At 43.8% G+C, this 25,901-nt stretch overlaps 1 protein-coding gene across 1 annotated transcript in view; it reads left to right on the forward strand.

Moving 5' to 3' along the window:
- Positions 1-25,901, forward strand: part of RYR2 (ryanodine receptor 2) — a 1,771,220-nt gene that overhangs the window by 299,158 nt on the left and 1,446,161 nt on the right. The window contains 1 exon segment of the mRNA XM_029593907.1: positions 6,103-6,222. Coding sequence (XP_029449767.1) covers positions 6,103-6,222 — 120 coding nt within the window.

The raw sequence follows: 25,901 nt of genomic DNA on the forward strand, positions 1-25,901 counted from the left end.
GATACCTCATGGGCAGCCAAAGTGAAAAAAAGCCATAGGATGCAAGCAGGCTTGCCAAACTGATGGGGGGGGGGGGGAGGAGCACATCCTGTGTGCAAGCCGGTAGCGGGAAAAGCGGCAGCATTTGGGTGACATTTTCTCCTGCAGCTGCGGGGTTAGTCTCGTTAGAGGAGCAGCCAGATTTCGCAGCTCCTACCGCAGCAGTGCAGGGTGGTGCCACTCGGGTGCTACCCCTGCTTCTGCTGCCGGCTCATGCTCAAGCAGAGGTGATATAATGCAGACTTTCAGATACTTGAAAGGTTTTAATGATCCATGGCCAACAACAAACCTTTTCCATTGGAAAAAAATCAGTAGAACTGGGGGTCACGATTTGAAACTCCAGGGAGGAAGACTCAGAGCCAATGTCAGGATGTATTTCTTCACGGAGAGGGTGGTAGATGCCTGGAATGCCCTTCCGGAGAAAGTGGTGAAGACTAAAAAAGTGAAGGATTTCAAAGGGGCATGGACACTGTGGATCCATAAAGGCTAGAGGATGGGAATGAAGAGGAGGCATGGGGGCTTTACTCAATAAGCCTTCACACGGTTAATGCAATTCCAACATTGCTCTCTGCTTCAACAGAAAAACAAAATTTCCCAAAATTTCGGGACAAAACGCTTCACACATTCCTATAATCCCCCTACCCTCCCAACCCCCCCCCCCAAAGACTTACCGAAAGTCCCTGGTGGTCCAGCGGGGGTCCCGGGAGCGATCTCCCCCTCTTGGGATGTCGGCTGCCAGTAATCAAAATGGCCCGCGGGCCATCCATTGCTCGTACCATGTGACAGGAGCCGACCAATGGCACCGGTAGGCCCTGTCACATGGTAAGGGCACAGGACCACCGGTGCCATTTTGATTAGTGGCAGCCGATGGCCCGAGAGGGGGGAGACCACTCCCGGGAGCCCCGCTGGACCACCAGGGACTTTTGTCAAGTCTTGGGGGGTTGGGATGGTGGGGGTTTGTAATTAATTAAATTTGAAGGGTTGGGATGGGTTTGGGTTTTTTTTTTTTAAAATGTGCCCTTTCTTCCCCTCCCCCCAAAATGATAATTTTGTGGGTTTTCCTTTCGTTTTGTCAGCCCCCCCCGAAATGCAATGAAATAAGAAATATCGTCTTTATTTCCTATTTCATTGCAAACGAATGCACATCCCTATCCTTAACCATTAAGCTTTATGCTTCACCTTTGATGTAACTCCAACATTACTCTCTGCATCAATCCCAGGGGGTGGCCGGAAATTCGAATCAAACAGTTACCAACAAGGGCCCTGAACTTGGTGATCGGTGAAACAGATAAATATGGGAAAATAAGTGTGGGAGCTTGCTGGGCAGACTGGATGGGACATTTGGTCTTTTTCTGCCATCATTTCTATATATCTATGTATTTATACTAGTAGATGTGTTGGGGGGATCCTGCACTTGCAGTAGGAGAAGGAAGAACCTGAGAGTGACTTGGTGGTGGAGGAGCATGGGGAAGGGGGAGGAGGAAGGTGATGAAAACATAGGAAGGGGAAGAAAGAGCAAGGGATGGCGAGAAGGAGGGAGAGGGGGAAAAGGGGGAGGAAGCTGAGGTAATGTAAAAATAAGGTGAGAAAGGGGAATCATTAGATAGTAGGGGGTGAGAGGACAGGGAGTCTCTGGAGGGATGGGGGAGGAGCTGAGGTAGTGTGAGAAGGGGAGGAGTGGGGGAGGGGGGGAGGGGGAGCCTCTGTAGGGAGAGAGGGGATGGGGGAAGGAGGAGGAGGGGCCTAGGGGTATGAGAGCTGGGGGAAGGAGCCGAGATAGTGAGGCCAAGGTCTGCCTGGTGGACCCCGTCTGTCCGCCAATGGCCTATGTGGAGAAGAGGCTTTGGACTGCTGGTGGATCAAATCCCACCAGCAGCTCAAGTGGAGTGGATGCCACCTTGTGATCCCAACCTGATAGAAGCCAAAATGAAGAGACGGACCAAGAGCTCCTAGGGGAGCAATTGGAAGAAAAGGTAAAACATAGAAAATGACGCAAAAAAGAACCAAACGGTCCATCCAGTCTGCCCAACAAGCTTATGGTAGCATCTGCTGCGCCATACCAGTCACCCCCTTACTTAGTTTCCCAAATCGTCAAAGTTATGGCCCTTGTTGGTTGCTGTCTAAGTCCAATTCCCTGTTACCTCTTGCCGTTGAAGCAGAGAGCAATGTTAGAGTTGAATCTAAAGTATCAGGCATGTTGGTTAAGGGTAGTAACCGCCACACCAGCAAGTTACCCCCATGCATATTTGTTTTCCCCCTTGCTTATTTGTTTTCCTAGACCATAAAATCCAATGTCTTCGTTGTGAGCCCATGTGTGTGAGACAGTGTGTGTGTGTGTGTGTGTGTGTCTGAGAGAGGAAGAATGAATGTGTGTGCATATATGTGAGAGAGAGAAGGGCGAAAGTTTGTGTGCCCTCCCTCCACCACTAATCCCCAGGTATGGAGAGTGGGATTTTTATTTTTTATCCTTTTTGATTTTGGTTGTTGGGTGTTTGATGTGTCTGCTGTTTTGACTATTTTGCTGGTGACTGGGATATTAAAAAGACATTTTGAATGAGTTTTTAAATATTGGATGTTTATTCTTCAGCTATCTTGAAATATTTCTTTTCATTATTGGTATGGTTTTACTATTATGATTGATGTTTTATATTTCTTGATATTGTTGTTTGATGTTATGTGGGGAATGGTGATGTTTCTGTTTTTGCATTGCTGCGCTGTGGACAGGGTCTCCAGTTTGGGTTTTGTCTGCACATTTCTATTTCTACTTTGTAATCTCTTAGTTCTGTATTTGGTATGGGTTTGTCACTGTTTTGCATGTGTGGCAGAGGTAAAGTGTTCTGCTGGTGTGTGGGGTTGTGTGGCAGCCTGGCTTGTTCCACTTTCCTGGTGGGAGGTGTATTGGTATTTTGGGAGCTGGTGTTGTATTTGCAGTGTAAATTTTTCATGGGCGGGATTGTTGTTGTTTGAGCATTGGCAGTTGGTGCTGTTTTAGCATGGGAGGTTTTTTGTGTTGTAGTTTGCTCATGGTTTTCTGGGGGTCAGGCCCACATTCAACATGCATTGCAGTGGGCCTGGTGTTGTGTGGTTGTTTTTTGCAGGGTTTTTTTTGGTTGGCACCACAGTAGTGCATGTGGATGTAGTGCACAAGTTGTTGTGGGGATATTTTTACCTTGGAAGACTGTACTCTGAATGTTATTTAAATGCAAAATTTGCTATTATAGATGCATAATTTGTAATTGTGTTTGTAGAGGGCCGGAGTGGGGAGCGGGTGCTTGGGCATCTAGTGCTCTTGCATTGGCCATGGGTTACGGAGGAGAAGGGGTGGACCTGGGTGGGGAGGAATGTCAGATTTTAAGGTTTGGATTGATGGAGGGAGATGAGTGAATCATGGGGGGTGGGGTGGGGGGCAGCGTACTACTTGTTTGCACGGGGCAGCAAAAAAGCTAGCACCGGCCCTGACTATGAGCCTGTGTGTATAAGTGAGAGAGAGAGAACATGTGTGTCTGTGTCTGAGAGGCTGTGTGGGTGAGAGAAAGAGAGGCAGCATGCATGTAAGTGTGTAATTGAAAATCTGTGTGTAAGAAAGACAGAAAAGTATGTAAATGTGTGATTGAGAGCCTATATAAGTGAGAGAGAGAGCTTGTGTGTGACTGAGAGAAGAAAGTTGCAAGCCATCCCCCCCCTTGCAACTTCCTCCTGCTAATTCAGAACAATCTCAGGGTACCTGGAAATCAAACGTTCCCGGTATGGAGAGCAAAGCGGTTTTTTATCCTTATTATTTTTAATTATTGGGTCTTTCTGACTGCTGTTTTGAAATATTTTATTGGTGTCTGGAAATTTTTTATATGAGTTTTTCATTATTTGATATTTCATTCTCCAGCTGGTTTGAAATCTGTTCTTTTTATTAGTATGGTTTTACTGCTATTAGTTTTATATTTCTTGATTTGTTTTATGAGGACTGGTGATGTTTCTCTTTTTTCTTTGTTGCACTGCATACAGAGTCTCTGGCTTGTTGTGGTTTCTGGTTCAGTTTTTGTCTGTCTTCCCCTCCCTTCATTTTAAGTCAGCACTGATTAGCGATTTAGATTTACCAACTACAACAGGAGTGAGCATATGGGGGTGGAGGGGGCTTGAATGGTGCTGAAGGGTGACACACTGGCTCCCCAATCAGGGAAGAAAAAAAGGACCATGCATTTGAGTCTGTGCCGTGGAGGCACTCAAACTCAGGAGGGAAGGAGCTGCTAGAGTGTAGTGATGTCATTGCAAGCATGCCAGGGCTTAGCCATGCATCTTTCGGGGAGCCAGGGAGAGCAGCTGCTTCTGCTGTGATGGAACTGGACATGGGAGCAGCCACTGCAGTGTTTCACAGCCCAGCCTGGGAGGAGTTCCTGCTGCTGCTGGGTCCTTACCCAGAGAAAGAGATCATAGCTGTTGCCCGCTGGGGGAAACGAAGTGGGGAAGTTGGAGGGGGGAAACGAAGTGGGGAAGTTGGAGAGGGGAAACTGGCAAAGAGGCCAGAGAGAATGAGGAAGTAGAGGAGAGAGAGGAAGGAAGTAGGGAATGGAAAATAAAGGTAAAAAATGTAAAATAGTTAAAAAAAAAAAAAAAAACAACAAAAAAACAAATCAAAACATGAGAAAATAAAACTATGAGAAATACAAAAATTGACAGAAAAATAGGAAAAATTACTGAAAAAATGGTAAAAATACAAAAAAAAAAAGGGTAGAGTGGGATGGAGTTTTTATCTGCTCCTAAAATATTCTGGCTGGCACTTGTCTTTTTTTTATTATGAAAAGATGTCCAGCCCTTACCATTGTGTGTATGGCCTGTGGGTCTCTGTGTTTGGTGTGCTTTGGGCTGTGTGTGTGGTCCCTGTTTCTGTGTGTGATGTGGTTTGATTCAGTCTGTGTCTTTCTGTCTAGCTGTGCTATGCCTGTGCCTGTTTGCGTGTGGGAGTCTGTATCTCCATGTGAAATATCTTTGTTTCTCTGTGTCTGTCTGGGTGTGGGGTCTCTGTGTCTGTCTATGTCTGTCTGGGTGGACGTTATCTGCCTCTCTGTGCCTGTGTGTGTGACCTTAGTGCTTTCAGCAGCTTGACAAGAAATAAAATGGGGGCTTTGAGCCACTAGTGAATACCCTTCACACGTGTGTGAGTGTGTGTGTTAGGTGTGTGTATGCACACCTACACGCACATTTACATATGTATACAGTAATCCACCTTGAGGGCCTCCACCAACTACTCCATGAATGGAAAGGGGCAGTGGTTCCAAAGGTTTGCTCACCCCTGCGCTATAATCCTCAGAGGAAGAAGCAGAAGAAAAAAGAGGGGGGCATAGTCAGTAAAAAGGTAGTTGTGTGATTACTGGACAACATTCCATTTATAATACAGAGAGAATTTATTTAAATTCTACTTTAGTCAAAAAAAATGTTCCCTAAAATCTTAACAGGCCCAGGGACCACTGTACTAACCCACATGTGAGTTCATGGGAAAAGGGCCGGTATAGCGCAACTGTTTTTCTCACAATACTGGCTCATTTAAACAATATGGAAATTTTTTGCAATAATGTCGATGTGAATTTGTGGAGTTTATCGTGCAAAAAAAAAAAAAAAATTAACTACACCTCCCAGAGGTGTAGATAAGTTTTATGAAAAATCACCTTTTTGTACAATTTTCTGTGTTATTTTGCTCTGTGAAAATTTCTATTGAGCTGATTTGCAGGATTCTTCAGCTCATTAGCAATTTAACATATTTTTATGAATGGCTTTGCAGCACAAAATTACATGCGGGAAAATGGGAAGTTGCCTTCAGTGGTCTATCTTGTCAATAGGGATCAGCTTTGCATATATTGTCACTGTTTTTCACTCCGTCCTGGTGCTTGAAAATAACCTGTCTGAACATACATGGACAGCTCTCAATTGCTAATGAATAGCCTGATCCCAGAAAATTGCTGAGTGGTTGCTTCTAGCTTTGTGCTTCAGAACACACCTGCAGCAGGTCATCATTGAACAGTGGTGCATAGTTGTTGAAAGTAACGATCCCTTTTTGTCTTTGCTCTGTGGCAGGATGACGAAGTGGTTCTGCAGTGCACAGCCACCATTCACAAAGAACAGCAGAAACTGTGTCTTGCTGCGGAAGGATTTGGCAACAGACTTTGTTTCCTGGAATCCACCTCAAACTCTAAGGTAACCTGCATGGAACGATGATGAGCACATCTTTATAGTCAATCAAAAAAAAGGGCTATTAAGCAGCACATCAGCATAGCCAAACATAAACTTAGTTATACTGGAAAATACTGCTGTGGGTATCTAACACTTCATAGAAATGTATATACTCTTTTTAGAAATGTTATTGTTTTCTATTCCCAGTATCCCTCTGGCCTTCTGCAGGACCCTATTGTAGAGCAGCTCATAATGCTCTAAAAGCCTTCATCCAGAGCAGACTCATTTTGTACATATTAAGCCCCACATGGCCATCTATACTAATTCATTACTAAGCTTGACAGGACATCCAAGCAACCTTACAAATTATGTGATTGCACTGGGGCTCAGGCCTCCAGGAAAAAAATCCTTTTTGCAGGTGTGCAGCACTTACGTAACACCTGATTCTCCCTCCCCTGATCTCCTTCCTGGAACAGCTGGCTTCTGAGAGAAACCTAAGCTCCCTGTCTCTCTCTACTTTACCATTGGTGCATGCTTCCTGTTTGGAGCAGACGCATGCACTGTACATAGAAGAGGAGGAGGATAAGTAGTGTGTTATCAAGGACAGGGCATGCAGCATTGTCTCAGCATCCCTACAGCTTGTGCTTCTGCAGCTGCTCCTGCTAATACCTTGGAAGTAGAAGGTGGAAAGGAAAGAGTAAGGAGAAAATGGGGAGCAGGAGGGATAGTGAGGAGGGATCTAGATGGATGGTGGAGGCTTATTGGTGGAAAAAAAATGTGCAGTGGTAAGCACAGAGAGGGAAATGATAATCCCTGCACTGCTGACACTTGGAGCTAAGTTAGGACTCTTTTATCTTTTGATTCTGGCATCACTTTCCATACAAAGCTACTTGACACCGCCATCTCTTTAACTTCACTTGTCCTCTGATTAGCCTACACCTCACTTTCTTCAGCTGCTTTGAGGGAGGATACTATATTGTATACTGATTTGTTTGATGTTGGAAGCAGTGTTATTATATATTCCTTTGTTGGGAAATGTTATTACATTATTGGGAAAGGAGTGATATTTTTAGTTTTGTGATGTGTCCTACTGAGAGTAGGAGATGGGGTAGGTGAGTATTAGGGATACATTTTTTCCATCAATAAGCAGGCTGAATTAGCTATGCTGTTCTGGATGTCATCACCTATGGCGCTCTAATGGACATAGTGTAGATTAGATTTAGATTGGTTTTTTTTATAGTCCGCTTTTTGGCACTTCAAAGTATACATCAAAGTGGATTTCATTCAGGTACTGTAGGAATTTCCTTATCCCCACAGGGCTTATAATCTAATTTTGTACCTGAGGCATCAGAGGGTAAAGTGACTTGCCCAAGGTCACAAGGAATGACAGTGGGATTTGAACCCTGGTTTCCTTGGGTTGTAGCCCACTACGCGAACTACTAGACTACTCCTCCACTTGAGTTAGCGTTTTTAATCTGCGTGAAGTGTGTAACGGTCTCTTCAGTTTTTTTCTCTTCCACGCTTGGACAAGGACATTTTTTTAGTTGCGCCGCGTCTCTTCAGTTTCTTCTCTTACTCTTGCTGTACTTTGCAGTAGTGATCCCCAAAACATCTCTTTTAAGTGCTAACGAACGGGATTTAAGTATTATCAGTGCGGACAGATAATGTCCGTCACTGATAATCATAACTATTGCTATATCTGCCTAGGTCTGGATCACAAACAGTCAGCCTGCAAGGACTGTGGCCGCATGTCTCCTCAAGCAAGGAGACAAAGTGTGGTGAAGATAGCAGGCCTTCGAGATCGGGATAGCGCTTCTCCTTCAGGAAGCTATACCCCCTCGTTGAAGTGTTCCATCCATTTGTTGCCGGGCCCGAACTCCACGCCTCTTTCTGCACCAGGAGGGCCTGTTCGGTAGAACCCAGAGGTAGGAAACATCCACTGATCCCAGAGGCCAAGGTTGCCAAAGCACCTAAAAGGCCCAAATCAAGTTCAGGGGAACGACCAGTTAAGCAGTCTGAGCCGCTATCGGAGAATCGGGGCCAAGATGAGTCACAGCAACTAAGGCCGGAGCAGGAAAGGGAGCATGCCAGTGCCTCTAACGACGCACCCGAGCACGCCTCGAAGCAAGGCTAATCCACGTGTCCCTCAATGCAGGAAGCTCCGATGCAGGCCTCTACGCTTAATACATCGGCACAGACTCCAGCACATACAGCGTCTCCAAGTACCTCAGGGCATGCTTTTTGCCTCTTCCTGTGAAGCATAAACTGAGGGATATCGACTCAACTCATCCAGCACTGTGTTGATCTATACATTGCGTCGACGCAGACGCATCGGCACAAGCACCGAGACCCCTCGATGCATTCTTCGTGGGAGAAAAAAGGGGCAATATCTCAGATCATTCCCAAGCCCTTTCAGCCTTCTCTAAGGTCTTTACCCAGGCAAACTGATCCTTTCCAGGACATTTTATCGCAACCACCCTGGGTCTCCCTACAAAACCAGTGACTGTAAGTTCACAGTCAGCGTCATCTCAGAACAATCATTCAGTATATTCCGACTTGTCCTACTATCTGCACCTTCAACAGTTTGCCCTTCAAGAAGGTATCTCACCCAGGCTTCCCCTCCCTGACCGAGACCAGGGTTCCTGGATGCCGTAACCAGCTTCCAATATTCTATCTACCAGATTAACACCTCATTGCAGCCACTCTCACTCCCCTCAGAATAAGCGCCCTTCAGCGCCTATCACAAATCCACTTATTCAACACTCCCAACAGGCGATAGCACAAATTTCTTCCATCATCATCCACCTTTTTTCTCAACTTCATCTGCAGCTTACTCCTCCATATCTCCAGGATCTAGAAAAAAAAAAAAGTTTAAAAAGTATTTAAAAAGAGTTTATAAACCTGGCTTTACAAACAAGCATTTTACAAAGAGAGCAGTGGATAGTAGAATATGAATTCTGGCAGCAGCACATCAGAACGCAGCACCTTTATGCTCAATAAGCGTGTTTTATTAAAAAATCATACTTTACGATAGTTATATATATGCAATTAAAACTGAGAAGCGTTGAAAAGGACAAGATCTTTAACTTTTGCAAATAGTCTTTATTATGTAACTATGTCACCGGAATTTAATAGCACTTCCTATAGATTGAATTAATTTATACAGCTTTACCGTTGTGATGGTATACTACTTAACGATGGTATAGAAGATTTTAAATAAATAAATAAAATAAATAAAAGGAGGGGGATCCAGCACTACCTTCCCCAAATAAAGAACCCCAGACAGCGCAGCTGAGTGTAGGCCACCACTCTCTGACAACTGCTCAACTGGACTTTCCACCAGATAACTCACCAGCCAGTTCAATGGGAATTCAATCTGATACAACTGAGGAACCTCCCAATCACTCCTCTCCACCCGAAGATCTCACGTATTATAAGTTTGTAAAGAAAATGGGAAACCGATTGGAAGTAGAAGTCCATAAAATTCCAGACCCTCAGGAAGAGGTCTTTGGTATTCTAAAAATTCTGGAAGTCCCAGATGAACCTTCAGCTTTGCCTTCACATAAACTAATATATGTGCTTTTAGCAAAGACGAGGGAGTCCCCCCATTCCAACCTCCCTATTTTCCGAAAACTAGATCTCAAATTCAGGCTACAGAAATCGCCAATCTACGGCGTCATTCAACTCCCTCATGCTTCAGTAGTTGTTGAATCTGCGATGAAGAGGTCTAAGAAATATAGGCTACATGTGTCCACTCCTCCAATCAAGGAACATAGGATCCTGGATGAATTCGCTAAGAAGACCTTCCAGAGTGCTATGTTAACTTCTCGCATTCAGCAGCACTAGTTTTATATGGTGCAATACTTTTATGAAACCCTCCAGCAATTAAAACCATTTGTGCGGTCTGAATCAGGAGAGGAAATTACCCTTCAACCTTTCTACAACATGCAAGAGGGCCTACGGCATTTGCTTAGAGGAGTATATGAATCCCTTGAAACATCCTTGAGGACTTCTGCAACTACCATAGAAGTATAACGGATTGCCTGGCTTCACTCTAGTTCCATTAGGGATGATGTACATGACAAGATGGCCAACCTCCCATGCTCGGGAGATAATCTCTTCGGAGAGAAGCTTAAAGAAACTGTAACGCAACTCAAGGACCAGAATGTGGCAGTTCAATCTCTGTCGGCCGTTTCGGATCCTCAAACGGCGTCCAGGTGTTTCTACCAGCTCTATCGAAGACCGTACTATGCCCAGAGGAAGCCGTACAAGTATTTCCGCCCCCATACAGACTTCCACAATACCAATCGTTCCAGCAGAAACGTGCTCAGACCCAGACTTGTACCATCTCAACCACACCCACGGAATAGGAAACAGCAAAAGCCCACCCAGTGCGTCCTTCAAAAAGCCCCTCAGTCTGTTTGAAAGATGCTCAGCCACAGCCATTTCTCCGGATAGGAGGCAGGATAAAATAATTTACTCCACATTGGACACAAATCACATCAGATCAGTGGGTTCTTCGAATCATCCACGAGGGTTAGCATTTGAATTTCCTATATCACCCTCCCCTTCTACGCCTTAATGGCCAGCTGAGGGATACTTCTCAGTCAACTCTTCTGGAGCAAAAGATCAGCGCTCTACTCCAGCAAAGGGCTATTCAGCTGGTACCCGAACATCAGGTCAACACGGGATACTACTCCCAATACTTTTTCATACCAAAGTGCTCAGGAGGTCTCTGACCCATTTTGGATCTGTGCTCCCTGAACAAGTACCTGCGCAGAGAGAAATTCAAGATGATATCCCTCAAGTTAGTTCTCCCCTTTATACAATGGAACAACTGAATGTGTTCATCAAATCTCAAGGATGCCTATAGCCACATCCCGATACACCTATCCTTTTGGCGGTTCCTGTTCTTCTAGGTGAATTTAAACCACAGTACGAGGTTCTGCCATTCGGTCTAGCTTCAGCTCTTGAGAGTCTTTACCAAATGCCTGGCTGTGGCTGTAGCTCATCTCAGACGTTAGGGGATTCACATTTTCCCTTATCTAGATGATTGGCTGATTGCAGCTCCCAATTTGCTATCTCTGTCAACATCTGGAGTCCACAATAACTTGTTTGAAATCATTAGGATTCCTCATGAACTACGAGAGATCTGTACTCAAACTGACACAGATTTTGCAGTTCATAGGAGCCAAAATAGACTCGATCCAATCTCGAGCATTCCTTTCTCTGAAGAGAATCAATAGACTTCATCAGCTATGTACAAATTTACTTCTGTAGTCAAGGGCCATTGCTCACCAAGTCCTGGTACTCTTGGGACACATGGTTGCAGCAATTCACATAATACCTCACAATCACCTACACATGAGGAGCCTACAATGGGGCTTGAAATGTCAATGGACCCAATATCTTCAACCAATGTCCACAGTTATAATCCTGTCTCCTTCCATGCAAAAGGACATAACTTGGTTAGATCAGAAGGTCCTTTCCATGGGGGCAGCTCTTTAAGATCCTGCCCTGGTTCTAATGTTTGACACTTCAGTACAAGGGGGGGGGGGGGGTCATCTCCTTCACTAGAAGACACAAGGTCAGTGGTCAAAGGACGAGCTTCATTACCATATCAACCTATTGGAACTCAGGGCAATGAGATATGCACTAATGGCCTTTACACATCTGTTTCAGGGTCATGCCATAATGATTCATACGGACAATCAAGTGGCCATGTACTATATAAACAAATAGTGTGGAACAGGTTCCTGGCTCCTGTGTAGGGAGGCAGCCTGGATTTAAGAGTGGGCACTCATCAATAGGATAACCTTGAGAGCCACATACATATCGGGAATAGCGAACACTCCAGCAGACCACTTCAGCAGAGTATTCCATCCTCACAAGTGGTCCCTCAATCCATCTGTAGCACACCAAATATTCATACGCTGGAGACTACCTTGGAGAGACCTCTTCACCACAGAACAAAATCAGAAAGTACGCCAATTCTGCTCAGTTCATCTAAGCCTGTATAGAATGGCTCAAGATGCCTTCCTAATTCCATGGTTGAAGGGGACTTCTTTATGCGTTTCCTCCAATTCCCCTAATCTCACAGACAGTTAAAAAAAATGATACAGGACAGAGCTCGCATGATCCTCATAGCTCTGGCTTGGTCGAGACAACCATGAATTTGCTTATCTGGTACTATACTCAGAAAGCGATCTGTTAGCTCTCAGTCAAGACCCAGACCTCTTGTCCCAGGTGGATGGCTGTCGTCTTCATCCTCTTCACTCCTCCCTCCATCTGACAGCTTGAATGTTGAGCACAAGATCCTACAAGGCCTAACTCTTCCTGTAGATATCCAGAGAATTATCATAGCGGCAAGAAAATCATTGATTAGACATAATTATTCTTTCAAATGGAGAAGATATGCTGAGTAGTGTCGACTTCACCACATAGACATCTTTCCCTTGCGTTCCAAAGAGATCCTCAGTTATTTACTCCACCTTTTGACATCGGGCCTAGCGACATCTTCGGTTAGAGTCCACCTAATTGCTAACGTGGCTTACATTAAGAGGGAAAAGGACTCCTCGGTGGCTCGCACCCCCTGATTTCTCATTTCATGAGGGGCCTCTTTAATCTCCAACCTCCAAAACATAAGCCTCCGATTCCCTGGGACTTGAACATAGTTCTCACAGCTCTGATGATTTCTCCATTTGAACCCCTACAATCTGCTCATTTGAAGTATCTCACCTGGAAGGTGATTTTTTTCACAGCTATCATCTTGGCCCACAGAGTGAGTAAACTCCAGGCCTTGGTTCATTTCTCGCCTTACTTACAGTTTTATCATAATAAAATAGTACTCAGGACTCATCCCAAATTCCTCCCTAAAGTGGTCTCTGCTTTTCACATCAATCAGGTTATTTCATTGCTGACCTTTTTTTTCCAAAAACACACAACAAAAGGGAAGCACTACTACATACTTTGGACTGAAAACGAGCTTTAGCTTATTACAAACAGAGAACTCAGTCTCATTGTCGTTCCTTGCAATTATTTGTCTCTTTCAACCCTAACTCTTTAGGGGTAGCCGTTTCCAAGAGAACGTTATCTAATTGAATCACTAATTGCATCCAGTTTTGCTGCACTTCAGCACAGAAACCCTTGCCCAATTCAGTTTCGGCTTAACTAACTGCAAGCCACAGCTTCCTCTATTTCACATTTACATAATGTGCCCATCTGTAGAGCTGTGACTTGGTCTTCAGTCCACACTTTTACCTCACATTACTGCCTGGACCAGCAGACTTCTTCAGACAGTTCTCTGGGACACGCAGTTCTGTTGACTGTACTAAGTTAAAAAAAAAAAATGTTCACATAGGAGTAAGGGAACAAAATTTTTTATTATAAATAATACAATATGCCATTCCACTCCTCATGATACTGAATGGCAGCAGACCGCTAAAATAAAAAAAAAAAAAGTATTCCCCTATGCTTGGGACTCCCAGAACAGCATGGATAATTCAGCCTGCTTATCCACGGAAAAGAGCAAGTTTGCTTACTCTAAATGATGTTTTCCGTAGATAGCAGGATGAATTAGCTATTCATTCCCACCCTCCTCCCTGGACATATTTTTTCTTCTCCAAATTGCTTCTTCTACCTTCAGTACCATCTCGCTTTATTATTAGCTGAAGAGACCGTTACGCGCTTCACACTGGAAGTGCCGCACAGCCACAGCAGTTTAAAAACTTTAACTCAAGACTACACTATGTCCGCTAGAGCGCTGTCAGTGACGTCACCCAGAACAGCATGGCTAATTCATCCTGCTATCTACGGAAAATACCGTTTATAGTAAGCAAACTTGCTCTTATTGCATGTTTTGTTTATATTTGATGTATTGTATTGTTTTTCATGAATGATGTAAATAGTTTGGATTTACTTTGGGAGAAAAAGGTGGCATAGAAATAAAAAAACAGAAAAACTTTTTATTTTGATTTACTAATACTCGAAAAATCACATGACCTCAGCTTTCGGTCAAAATCCTGGAAACCAGTTACTTCCAACTTCAGATGATAATCCACTGGTGGCATAAGGGGGCTGCAAGAGAACCAATCAGAAGGTAAAATTCTCATTTTGAATTAACCAAATACTTTAGAGCAGGGGTGGGCAACCTTTCACATCCTAAGAACCATGAAATCTGAATTGACAGCAGCAGAGCGCATCACCTTTTAGGAGCTGGGGGGAGAGGTATCCTCCTTCCCTCCCCCCTCCCAAAGGAAAGGCCAACTCTCTCAACCTTCACCTCATCCCCACCAGTCTCCCTTTCTTTCAGTTTCTCAGTTCACTCATACTGGCCTCATCAGTCTGTCTCTCTTTTTCGGGCCCACCCATCCTGTCTTCACCAGTCTCTCTATTGCTGTCCCTCCCATCTTGTTTTTACCAGTCTCTTAATCCCCTTCTGTTCTGTTCCTATCAGTCTCTCTCTTAATATTCCCACCCTGTCTTCTCCAATCTCTCTCACTCCTTCCTCCCCACCAGTGTCTTTCTCACTCCCCCAATCTCTCCAGTCACTCTTTCATGCCCCTTGTCCCCACCAGTTACTCTCTCCCTCATGCTCCCATTCTTCCCTACCAGACTCTGTCTTCCTCACTCATGCCTCATCGCCACCAGTTTTTCTCTTTCCTCCACCCCCCTGTCTATTTCCTCCAGGCTCTCTCTTTCTCTCTGTCTTCTCCCTACCCCTCACATCTCCACCAGTCTCTCAATTTCTGTTATCCCCCCTTGTCCCCACTAGTCTGTTGTATGTGCCATCTCCATTATACATGCGTTTGACTGAGATTAATGAATGTGCGTTTTCAGTGGCTGGTCCAGTAACATGGAATTCACTTCCTCAAGAACTGTGTCTTATAAAAGATTCAAAAGACTTTAAAAAAACCAATTGAAAACTCATTTATTCAGGCATGCATTTCTTTAGTCAACAAAGTAGCTACGAATACATGCTTGTTATGTTTATGTAGTATTTGCTGTTTTGTAAAAAGCCATGTCCTTTTGTCTGTTATTTATTGTATTTATTATGTATGTGACAGGGGGTGTTACAGTATCATCTCATGATGCCACTCTAGTCTGCTCCACCAGCTGCTTGCCTCTGGCCGCCTTGACATCTGCACTTCCAGTACATCCCATGGATTTGGAGGAGTGCATTTGTTGAGGGTGGAACTTGGCACCAGGATGTGTGCCCTCTTGCTTGACCCACCTTTATTGCAGCCCTGAATGATAGTCTCCTCTTTCATTCAGCCACACAAACTGACGACAGTGACCCCTTTCCTGACTGCGAGAGCCGATTAGCTTCCCTGGGCTGATAATGCTGCTGCCACTGGGAACTGAATTTTATCTTTCAGCGAGCCACATACAAATCACGGGTTGCCGGTGGCTGTTGCTGCCTTAGTGTTTATGTAATATACAGAATGGTTTCAAAGTTTTCCCTTTTAATAACCGTGGCAACAGGATATCATTGACTGGCCATTTTATCATTACTTGTATGGTCTTCCTTTTGAGTCTTAACACTGACAATCTGTATCTTAGTTGCCAACAAATTATAGCCACTTAGCAAATTGTTGTTTTAATTAGATTTTATTTATTGTTTTAATAAGGACGCCACTATGGGCAAATTGTTCTCAAAAGAATTTGTAGAATCAGTGGTGATGTTACAGAAATGCTATTGAATGTGTTCTTGCTGTATCTGTATAATTATTGAGGTCCTAGGTGGACATATGTCCAGGAGTCTGCAACAGAAGCCCATAGCAGTGGCAGCAATAGCAACAACAACCATCTCCCTGCCTTCTCTTCCTCATTGACACACACAGTGGGCTTATAATGCCTTTATAAGAAGTGGGGATACTAAGGCTTTTGGAAATCTTTTACAGAGTCTTATGAAAAACAATGCATCTTGTCGTCATCATCTTCAGCATCTTATTCCTCTTTTTAGGGAAATACAAATAAATATAAATGTTGCCATTCTCTCCAGGAACATCCTAACTAGTATGACGGCCACATCTCGAGATTCAGTGGCAATGGAGGGAGACGTAATACCCAGAAGCCCACTATCAGCAAAGCAAGCTAACCTGGTATCAGCAAAGCAAGCTAACCTGGTTTTAGAATGTCTGAGGCAGCTCTTGGGCTCTGAGAAATAGGGATGGGAAAGTATGTACCTAAAGCAAAAATAATATTCACCAAGACACTTTGCTTTAGTTATTTCTTGCCCATATTCCAAGCAGAGGACAATTATAAGTAGCCATCAGATTTTGCATTTGTGGGTTATTTTCATGGATCAGTAGGTGTGAAAATGGAAGTGAGATCAAGCTCATTAACTTGAGTGAACGTTTGTGAAAGGGTACCTAGGAAAGATTTAGGATATCTCAAGCAAGCTGCCCAGGGTTACCTAGTTACATGTTAGTTGTTAGGAGATAAAGATCACTTGGCTTTCCCATCTGCCCAATTGCCTTTGCCTACTTGATCGCCAGCCATCTTCAGCTGTTATCCTTACCACCACCCTCTGTATCTGTCCTAACATAAGATGTGCCATGCTGGGTCAGACTAAAGGCCCAACGAGCCCAGCATCCTGTCTCTAGCAGTGGCCAATCAGGGTCACAAGATACATAGCAGCTCCCAAAAATTTAGATTAATTTTTTGTTGCTCACTCTCAGAGATAAGCAGTATTTTTTTTACCAAACCTACCTAGATAAGTATGGTTCCTGGACATTTCCTCCAGCAGTTTGTTCAAACCCCTTTTGCACCAAGTGCCATGAAAGGTGGAATATAAATTTAAAAAAAAGATCTCTGCTGGATGACTTGACCACATCCTCCTACAGCACATTCCAAAATATATTTTCTGTGATTTGCTTTTAATCTGCTACCTGTTAATTTCATGGATTGTCCCTTAGTCTTAATACTATTTGAAAAGATAAATAACTGTCCCCATCCACCTGTTTCACCCGACTCATGATTTTATAAAGCTCTATTGTATCCCCCCTCTCAGTTGTCACGTCTCCAAGCTGAAGAATCCTAACCTGTTTAATCTTTCTTCATAAGGGAGCTGTTTCATCCTCTCTATCAGTTTTGTTACCCTTCTCTGTATCTTTTCTAGTTTCACTATATCTTTTTTGAGATGGGGTGAGTTTATTTATATACTTCTTATACACAAAATAGTGAGCTAGGCGGTTTACAGATAAAACATACATAATTAATAAAACATAAAACAAAGGTATCACACTATCAAATAGCAACAAATTAAAATATAACTAAAATTGGAAATAAATAAGAAATTAAAGAAAGAATTAAACACACAATGCTCAAGGTGCAGTCGCACTAGACATCAATACAGAGATAATATGATATTCTCTGTTTTATTTTCCCTTCATTTCCAATTCATGCCTAATATTCTGTTGGCTTTTTTGACCACAAACTGACATTGAGTCGAGGATTTCAACGAGTTGTCCACAACTCCAAGATTCTTTTCCTTGGTGGTGACTCCTAATAAAGAACCCAGCATTGTTATCCATTGTTATGATTATTTTTCTCTATCTGCCTTACTTTGCATTTCTCCACATAAAATTTCATCTGCCTTTTATATGCCCAGTCTAGCATTCTTGCTAGATTCTTCTGCAGTTTCTCATAATCTTCCCATATTTTAACAATTTTAAATAATTTTGTATCATCTGAAAATGTTATCTCTTCATTCATTCATTGTTCCCTTTTCCAGATCATTAATGAATATATTAAACAGCACCAGTCCCAGAACAGATCTCCAGGGTATGCCACTATTTACCTTTTTTCATTGGAAAAATTGACCATTTAGTCCTACTGTCGGCTTCCTGACTTTTAATTAGTTACCAATCTGAAATAGGACATCACTTCCCTTAACTTTTTAAAATTTCCTGAGGAGTTTCTCATGAGGGCTATATCAAATGCCTTCTGAAAATCCATATACATTGCATCATTGAGCTCACCCTTATCAGCTTGTTTGTTACCACCTTAAAACAAAATCCAGTAGATTGGTAAATCCATATTAGCTCTTCCCCATTAAGCCATGTCTATTCATATGGCCAATACAATTTGTTTTTAAGAATAGCTTCTACAATTTTGTTTAGTACCTACATTAGGCTTAATGGGCTATAGTTTCTCGAATCACCCCTGGAACCCTTTTTAAAAATAATAAAGGCTCCAGGGTGGCCATTATATTGGCCACCCTCCAGTTTTCAGATTACTAGTCTGCTATTTCATATCTGAGTTCTTTCAGAACTCTGAGGTGAAAAATATCCAGTCATGGTGACTTGTCACTCTTTAGTTTGTCAATTTGCTCTATAATATCCTTCGTTTTACAGTGATTTGATTCAGTTCCTCTGAATCATCACCATCAAAGAATGTTTCTGGTATGGGTATCTCACCCCATAAATTGTGTCACTTCAATAAGTGAAATGAATGATATCCCAAACTGAATTACTCAGTGTAACATGTCACTTTAAATTGATTAAAAATGAGTATAAATTCATAAGTGTATATTATGTAAAGTGGAATCGTTCATCAGTGGCTCACTTAAACTGAAACTTGTTTCAATGCAGAGCCCTTATTCTAATCACTGTGTTTCACTCAAAAAAATGGAACGGAATAAAGATTTTTAAAAATTTGCTATTAAAACTTATCCATTTTGTGTCAAAAGAAGATTTTGCGTCCACACTTGCATCCTTTTTTTTTGCAGCTCAATGTGGGCTACCTTTCAAACAACTTTCTTTGTCAGGGGATGCTGCAAGATGACTTTAATGGCTTATAGAAATAATTCTATTCAAAAGAAATGAAATGAATAAGATTTGTTGAATTCAGGGGTCCTTCTCAATTCATTTTGGAGACCCCCAAAAGAAACAAATTGGACCCAATTTGTTTTAAACTATTGCACATCCCTAGTGTAGATAAATAAGGTGGCTGAAATATTTCCAAATAAGCTGCGTTTTTATTTACATAAAATTGAGTATGCATTAGTTGCTTTGTATGCATTACATAATTTTATGCATGCAAAGCAGCTAAATGTAATAGGAGGCAGATTGTTGTTTAAAGTAATGAGCAATATGAATGTGATATGGGTATATTGTGTGATAAACACTGTTTAACATGCATTATATAGCCCTATTGCAGCTTGAAAAATGGCCCCCTATATATGAAAATATGTAACTAGGGTGGATGGGAGAAGGGGAGGGTGGGTGGGAAAACCCCCCCACTGCTGAGAACTTCTCCAGGAAAAAGCTCTCACATCTTCCCACAGCAAAAGAATTGAATTTTGCAAGCTTTTAACACACACAGATTATGGATTATGGGGGTTAGCCAGTTGGACAATAGCCTGAGGCACCTACTAGTAGAGCACTGAAACCTCAATTTCTGATGCTGGTTGCCTCTCTCCTCCTCCTATATGTGGCAGAAGATAGGTTAGTAGTGGCCATAACTGGCAGGGCTGGAAGACTGTCAGCACTATGCATTCAAAGCTCACAGAGGGAGAGCGGGAGGTGGGGTGCATCATCCCCTTGGGGTGCTGCTCTGATCTGCCCAAAGCTTCCACTTGGCTCAGTCGGCCTTACACACAGAATAACTTTAACCCTCTAAAAAAAATTCCTTTGCACACTTTATCGACACACAGAATAACTGTAATCCTCTAACTATTTTCCATAACACAATTGAATGCTTTTTAAATCCGTCATTGTTTTGGTTGCTACCACCTTTGTTGTAGGGTTATTTCATATTAATTATCTTCTCTGTAAAGTAGTATTTCTTTCTGTTTCTTATGAACCTTAATATTTCAGTTCGTAACCTGATCCCTTCTCCTTGAACTCCTTTTTCTATAGAAAATGCTACTGCTTTGGAGCTTATGAAGACTACAAAATAGAAACACAGAGTCAGTTTAAAAAGCAGTTTTTCCAGCTAAGTCCTAGACTTAGCTGGAAAAACTGCTGGATTTAAAATGCCGCTTTGTCTGACCATTCAGGCTTAGCTGGCTAACTTTTATCCAATTAAAAAGATAACTGGCTAAGTTGGGGAGGGTGGAGGCTTTCCAGGTAGGGCCGGTTATCCGGCTAAATTAGCTGAATAAACTTATCTGGCTAACTTGCAGTTAGCCAAGGATATTCTGTGGCGAGTCTGCATCATTGAGTAACTGGTATAAGGTAGCCAGATGCCTCATAGCTGAATATTGGCCTCATAAAACACAACAGCAGATAAGGACAGTAGTCCACCCAATTTGCTTCCTGGTTCAATGACATTGACCAAAGTTTATCTCTGGTTTTGCCATCACTTATTCACCAGTAGAGATCCTCTGAACTTATTCCATGCGCCATTTCCTCCTCTTCATCTGCCACGATCGGGGAAGGCCTGCGCAACCGGCGCCGAGCCCCGCCGGGGGAAGGTCTGGGCTTCACTCTCCCCACCCGGGGGAACCCGGCGACGATAACGCGGCAAAAGACAGATAAGTAAAGATTGCATCTTTTAAAAACCTAAAGACGCATCTAAACAATACAAAAACCGCGCCGAAAGGGAGCCCTGCCCCCGATCCAGCTCCACCAATAGGAGCCAGCCCTGAGGGGCTTTAAATCAGCATTACGTCCGTCGCGCGCGAGCTCGCGCGCCGAAGGAGCGCAACAAAGGGGCAAGCCCCTTTGTTTCGCCCCTTCGTACAGCCCCGAGGAAGTCCCGAGCCATACCCGCGGAAGAATCTAATGCCATATAATCATTTCGGCGGCCTACATCCCGCGCCCACCTGCACCCAACCGCTTCCTCCTCCTCCCTGCCGAGGCTTGCGCGATCGGCGCGGCCCATCCGGGGCAAAAGCCTGCTCACCAGACACTCGAGGTGAGACGTGCAGGAGAGACGGGGGGCAAAGAACAAAGATACCTAAAACGAAACTAAAACTAATTAGCCACTCCAGCAGCACTCATTCAGCCTCCAGCAGCACATCCAGTCTCCAGCAGCACTCATTCAGCCTCCAGCAGCACATCCAGTCTCCAGCAGCACTCATCCAGTCTCCAGCAGCACTCTTCCAGTCTCCAGCAGCACTCATCCAGTCTCCAGCAGCACATTCAGCCTCCAGCAGCACACTCATCATCTCCAGCAGCACTCATCCAGTCACTCCAGCACAGCATTCGTCCAGTCACTCCACCATCCCTCTAGCAATCTTCAGTCACCCCAGCATCCAGTCTCCAGCAGCACTCATCCAGTCTCCAGCAGCATCAGTCTCCAGCAGATCCAGTCTCCAGCAGCACTCATCCAGTCTCCAGCAGCACATTCAGCTCCGCAGCACATCAGTCTCCAGCAGCACTCATCAGCTCCAGCAGCACATCCAGTCTCCAGCAGCACTTCCAGTCACTCCAGCAACCATTCGTCCAGTCACTCCCCATCCCTCAGCAATCTTCTAGTCACCCCAGCATCAGTTCCAGCAGCACTCATCCAGTCTCCAGCAGCTCATCCAGTCTCCAGCAGCACTCATCCAGTCACTCCAGCAACCAGCATTCGTCCAGTCACTCCACCATCCCTCTAGCAATCTTCTAGTCACCCCAGCATCCAGCATTCTTCCAGTCAATCCAGCATCTAGCACTCATCAAGCCACTCCAACACCCAGTCTCAACCAACAAGCTTTCCACCTCTGCAATTTCTTCGTAAAAAGACAGCATGCTACAAACTTTCCCCATTCAGATCATCCCTCACCTACTCACCCACAGAGCGAATACACCCGTGCTCAATCCACGATCAAAGAGATCCCTGATTCCAATCATGATCTCCCCTCTAACACAATTCCTAGGATTATCTCTAATCACCTTAACCCTTTTCAACTCCCAGTCGCTCTCAAAAAAATCTCATTTGCTCAACGACCTCCTCCTGGACACCCAACCGGACATCTGTGCCATTACAGAAACATGGCTAAAAAACACAGACACCGCCATTATTAACCAGTTGCCAACACAACAATATGACATCTTCTCTATCCCCAGACCTAAAAAAAGAGGGGGTGGAATAATGTTAATAGCAAAAAAAGAACTGAGACTGTCCCAACAAGCCTTCAAATCGACGACCAAATTAGAAATCGGACTATTCAAATCCTCCCAGCTTCAAGTCTGCCTTTTATTTACGCCCCCCCGGGGCTCCTAGAATCCGACCCTTCTCCACTCATCGAAACCATAGCCAAACACATCAACACTAACTCACCGGCTATTATCTTAGGAGATTTCAACATCCATGTTGACTCCCCTACCCTATCATCTAATTGCGAAGCCTTCTCCTTTCTCTCCAGGCTATGGGATTCAAACAAATTATAAACAACCCCACACACAAGGCAGGCCACACGCTTGACCTGATATTCACTAACGAAACCATCTCGCCCATCACCCCCCCCTTCCTGCTCTCCCATCCCCTGGTCAGATCACTCGATGATAACTACAAAATTATATATAAAACAAAAATTGACCCCTATTGTTACTAAATCCTCGATCCAGTTCAGGAAACCCTGTTCCATGGACACTCTCAACAACAGCCTGGCCGAAGAACTAATTAAACTGGACTTCTCAGATGCGGATACCGCTATGAACTCCTGGCAAACTATTACACACTCAGTAGCTAACAGAATTTGCCCTGTAACAACAAAAGTTATCAACCCAGCCCGCACGAACAAGAAACCCTGGTTCTCAACCGAACTAAGGAAACTCAAACAGGATCTACAACACAAAGAACAACGCTGGCGGAATGATTCCTCCCCTTCCTCACTTGCTTCGTACAAAACTGCAATGAGCTACTATAGGACATCCATTACCCGCACCAAACGAGATTTCTACGCCAAAAAAATACACGGCTTCTTATATGACCCTAAAACTCTGTTCTCATATGTAGCTGCCCTTACCACACCTATGCCCCTCACCATCCCAGAAGAAGAAGCCCAGAACAAATCTACAGAGTTGGCTATCTTTTTTGATAACAAAATCAAAAACCTTCTTGCCCCCCTGGCTTCAACTAACATGGCTCCAAACCCTTCGCAACCATTAAGCCTCGCAACTAATAACCCTCCACCAAATATCCACAGACCGTCACTAGAAATTCTTGAACAGACATCCTCCCTGGAAATTGAATCAATAATCAAGAAAATGAAACCTTCCACTCATCCTCTGGACCAAATACCGACCAAACTACTTCTCACCATCCCTAACACCATTGCTAAACCGCTGGCAGACATCATAAATTGCTCCCTCAATCAAGGATCGGTCCCGGACTCCTTAAAAATTGCTTCACTTAAACCCTTACTTAAAAAACCCAACCTGGACCCAGCCGACCCTGCAAACTTCCGCCCCATTGCAAACCTACCTTTTATAGCCAAGCTAATGGAAAAGCTTGTCAACATCCGACTCACAGACTACCTTGACTCCCACAATATTCTCTACCCCTCTCAATTCGGATTCAGGAAACGCCTAAACACAGAATCCCTCCTTCTTTCTCTAACGGACAACATCCTGATGGGCCTTGACAAGGGACAATCTTACCTGCTAGCCCTTCTCGACATCTCTGCCGCGTTCGACACGGTAAACCACATATCCTCAAACCGCTTAATGGAAATAGGCATATCCGGCTCTGCACTGCTCTGGTTCACATCCTTTCTGAACAACAGACACTACAAAGTCAAAATAAATGACAAAGAATCTCACTCCATTCCATCAAACCAAGGTGTACCTCAGGGTTCGTCTCTTTCCCCTACCCTGTTCAATATATATCTACTCCCTTTATGCCAGCTACTCAATAGTCTCAATCTCACCCACTTTATATACGCGGACGATGTACAAATCATAATCCCCATCTCAGACCCCATCTCTACTCTAAATTTCTGGAACAACTGCTTACACGCCATCAACCTTCTGCTCTCGAGTCTCAATTTGGTCCTAAATACTTCCAAAACGGAACTACTGGTTATCTCCCCTTGTGACAACAACCCCCTCGCAAATAATGCTAGCATCCCATTAGCAAACCAGGTCAGAGATCTTGGGGCCACCCTTGACTCTAGAATGAATTTCAAAAAATTCATTAACGCCACAACCAAAGAATGCTTCTTCAAGCTACAGGTCCTGAAGCAACTTAGACCGCTCTTACACTTCAAGGATTTCCGTTCGGTGCTTCAAGCCATACTGTTTTCAAAGATCGACTATTGTAACGCTCTATTACTTGGTCTGCCCGCTTCGTCCACCAAACCTCTTCAGATGCTGCAAAACGCAGCGGCTAGGATCCTTACAAACACTCGTCGCAAGGACCATATCACACCAATACTAAAAATTCTACACTGGCTGCCCATCCAATATAGAATACTTTTCAAGGCTCTCACCATCATCCACAAATCAGTCTACCAGCAATCCACTCTCCAACTCACCTTCCCACTTGAATTACATACTTCCGCAAGACCGATCAGAACTGCCTACAAAGGTTCGCTCAAGGCCCCCCCCAACAAATCATCGGTCCACAACACTATTCACAAGCGAGCTCTTTCAACAGCAGGTCCACTACATTGGAATTCACTTCCACAAGACTTACGCCAAGAACAATGCCATTCAACTTTCAGAAAGAAATTGAAAACCTGGCTGTTCGCAGAAGCCTACCGCTGAAGGATCTCCTCAACCATCACTGACTCTCACTCCCCCACCCCCCCCCCCTCCCAATCCCCTCCCCCCACCCAACCTCACCCTTTCCTTCTCCCTCTGGACATACCAGGCTAATAACTGCCTAGGATAAACCTATGTTTTTGTATCTTACAGTTTTTTTTTGTTTGTTTGTTTTTTGTTTGTTGATTTATATATTTATCTCTCTCTAATTGTTTCTTAGTTTAAACCCTGTACTGTCTTCCATTGCCCAGGTTTATGCTCCCTGTTTAATGTAACTTTACTTTCTACCTTGATGTTAATTGGTTTCCCTCAGTTACATTGTAAACCGGTACGATAAGACCTAGTCTTGAGCATCGGTATAGGAAAAGAAATTAAATAAATAAATAAATAAATAATGTGGGCAAGCAGGAATCCCGTAGCATTCCGGCCTTCTCCCCCCTTGACAAAATACAGTCCACACTATAAATAGGATAAAACAAGGCCGCATTTTATTAACATAACACCTAACCTGAGCCAGATCTTAGCAGATATAGAAAACAACCCCCCATCCTCCCTTTAATCCTCCACCAACCTTCCTTTCAGGATGATGCCTGACCAGCACCACACCCCAGAGGTGGCCTGCGATGTGCCCAGTATACAAAGAGTGGTCCACAACCCTCCTGAAACTCTGAAAGAAACATAAAATCAACATTAAACACCCAGTGCCCCTTTTCAATTAACGAATGAATGTAAGATGCGTATGCCCCTGACCTCCACCTACCATTACGCTTAATGTCCTTTTCAGACATGCACATCTAGGCCACACTAGTAGTTGCCCGATGCAAAAAGAATGTGTATTATAAACCTCCAGGTTCCAATCCAGATTCAAAATAACCAGGGTAAGCATTCTTGCAAATTGAAACCGTGTCAAAGGAATCCCTCCTGATGTACCAAGAAAAGATCCCATATTGCCAGCCTCAGCCTTGCAAAAACCTGTGCCACTCAAACTGGGCAGGCCAGCTCATGGCTCGTCCTACCCAACCACACTGATTTCCCCCTTCCTAATTGATCCACTTTTGATCT

This window comes from Rhinatrema bivittatum, chromosome 3, assembly GCF_901001135.1.
Source record: "Rhinatrema bivittatum chromosome 3, aRhiBiv1.1, whole genome shotgun sequence".
Classification (NCBI taxonomy): domain Eukaryota; kingdom Metazoa; phylum Chordata; class Amphibia; order Gymnophiona; family Rhinatrematidae; genus Rhinatrema; species Rhinatrema bivittatum.